Raw genomic sequence first — 249 nt, forward strand, 5'->3', positions numbered from 1 at the left:
CAAATAAGAACAAAAGCACTAACAGCGAGCAAGGGCTTCCCGCCCCTTACCTTCCTGGCGAGGCCGTAGAAGGAGCAGCCGAGGACCAGCATGAGGAAGCCGAGGGCGAGGAAAGACGGGCCGATGATGCGCATTTGGACGACGCTGGACTCGTGGTCGCTCTGGTTCTTCTTGCTCGTTTCGGTCTCGAGGGGCTTCGGGTTGTCCTCCTGGAGCAGGGGTGGGGGAGGGGGGTGGGGTGAGTAGGGG

The 249-nt window shown here is 61.8% G+C and overlaps 1 protein-coding gene across 1 annotated transcript in view; it reads right to left on the minus strand.

The window, feature by feature from the left end:
• The window catches only part of LOC119592948, a gene marked incomplete in the record, with an annotated part of 16897 nt that overhangs the window by 9999 nt on the left and 6649 nt on the right, over positions 1–249 (minus strand). The window contains 1 exon segment of the mRNA XM_037941840.1: positions 51–209. Within this exon segment, the coding sequence (XP_037797768.1) occupies positions 51–209 (159 nt within the window).

This window comes from Penaeus monodon, chromosome 31, assembly GCF_015228065.2.
Source record: "Penaeus monodon isolate SGIC_2016 chromosome 31, NSTDA_Pmon_1, whole genome shotgun sequence".
NCBI classification, from domain to species: Eukaryota; Metazoa; Arthropoda; class Malacostraca; order Decapoda; family Penaeidae; genus Penaeus; species Penaeus monodon.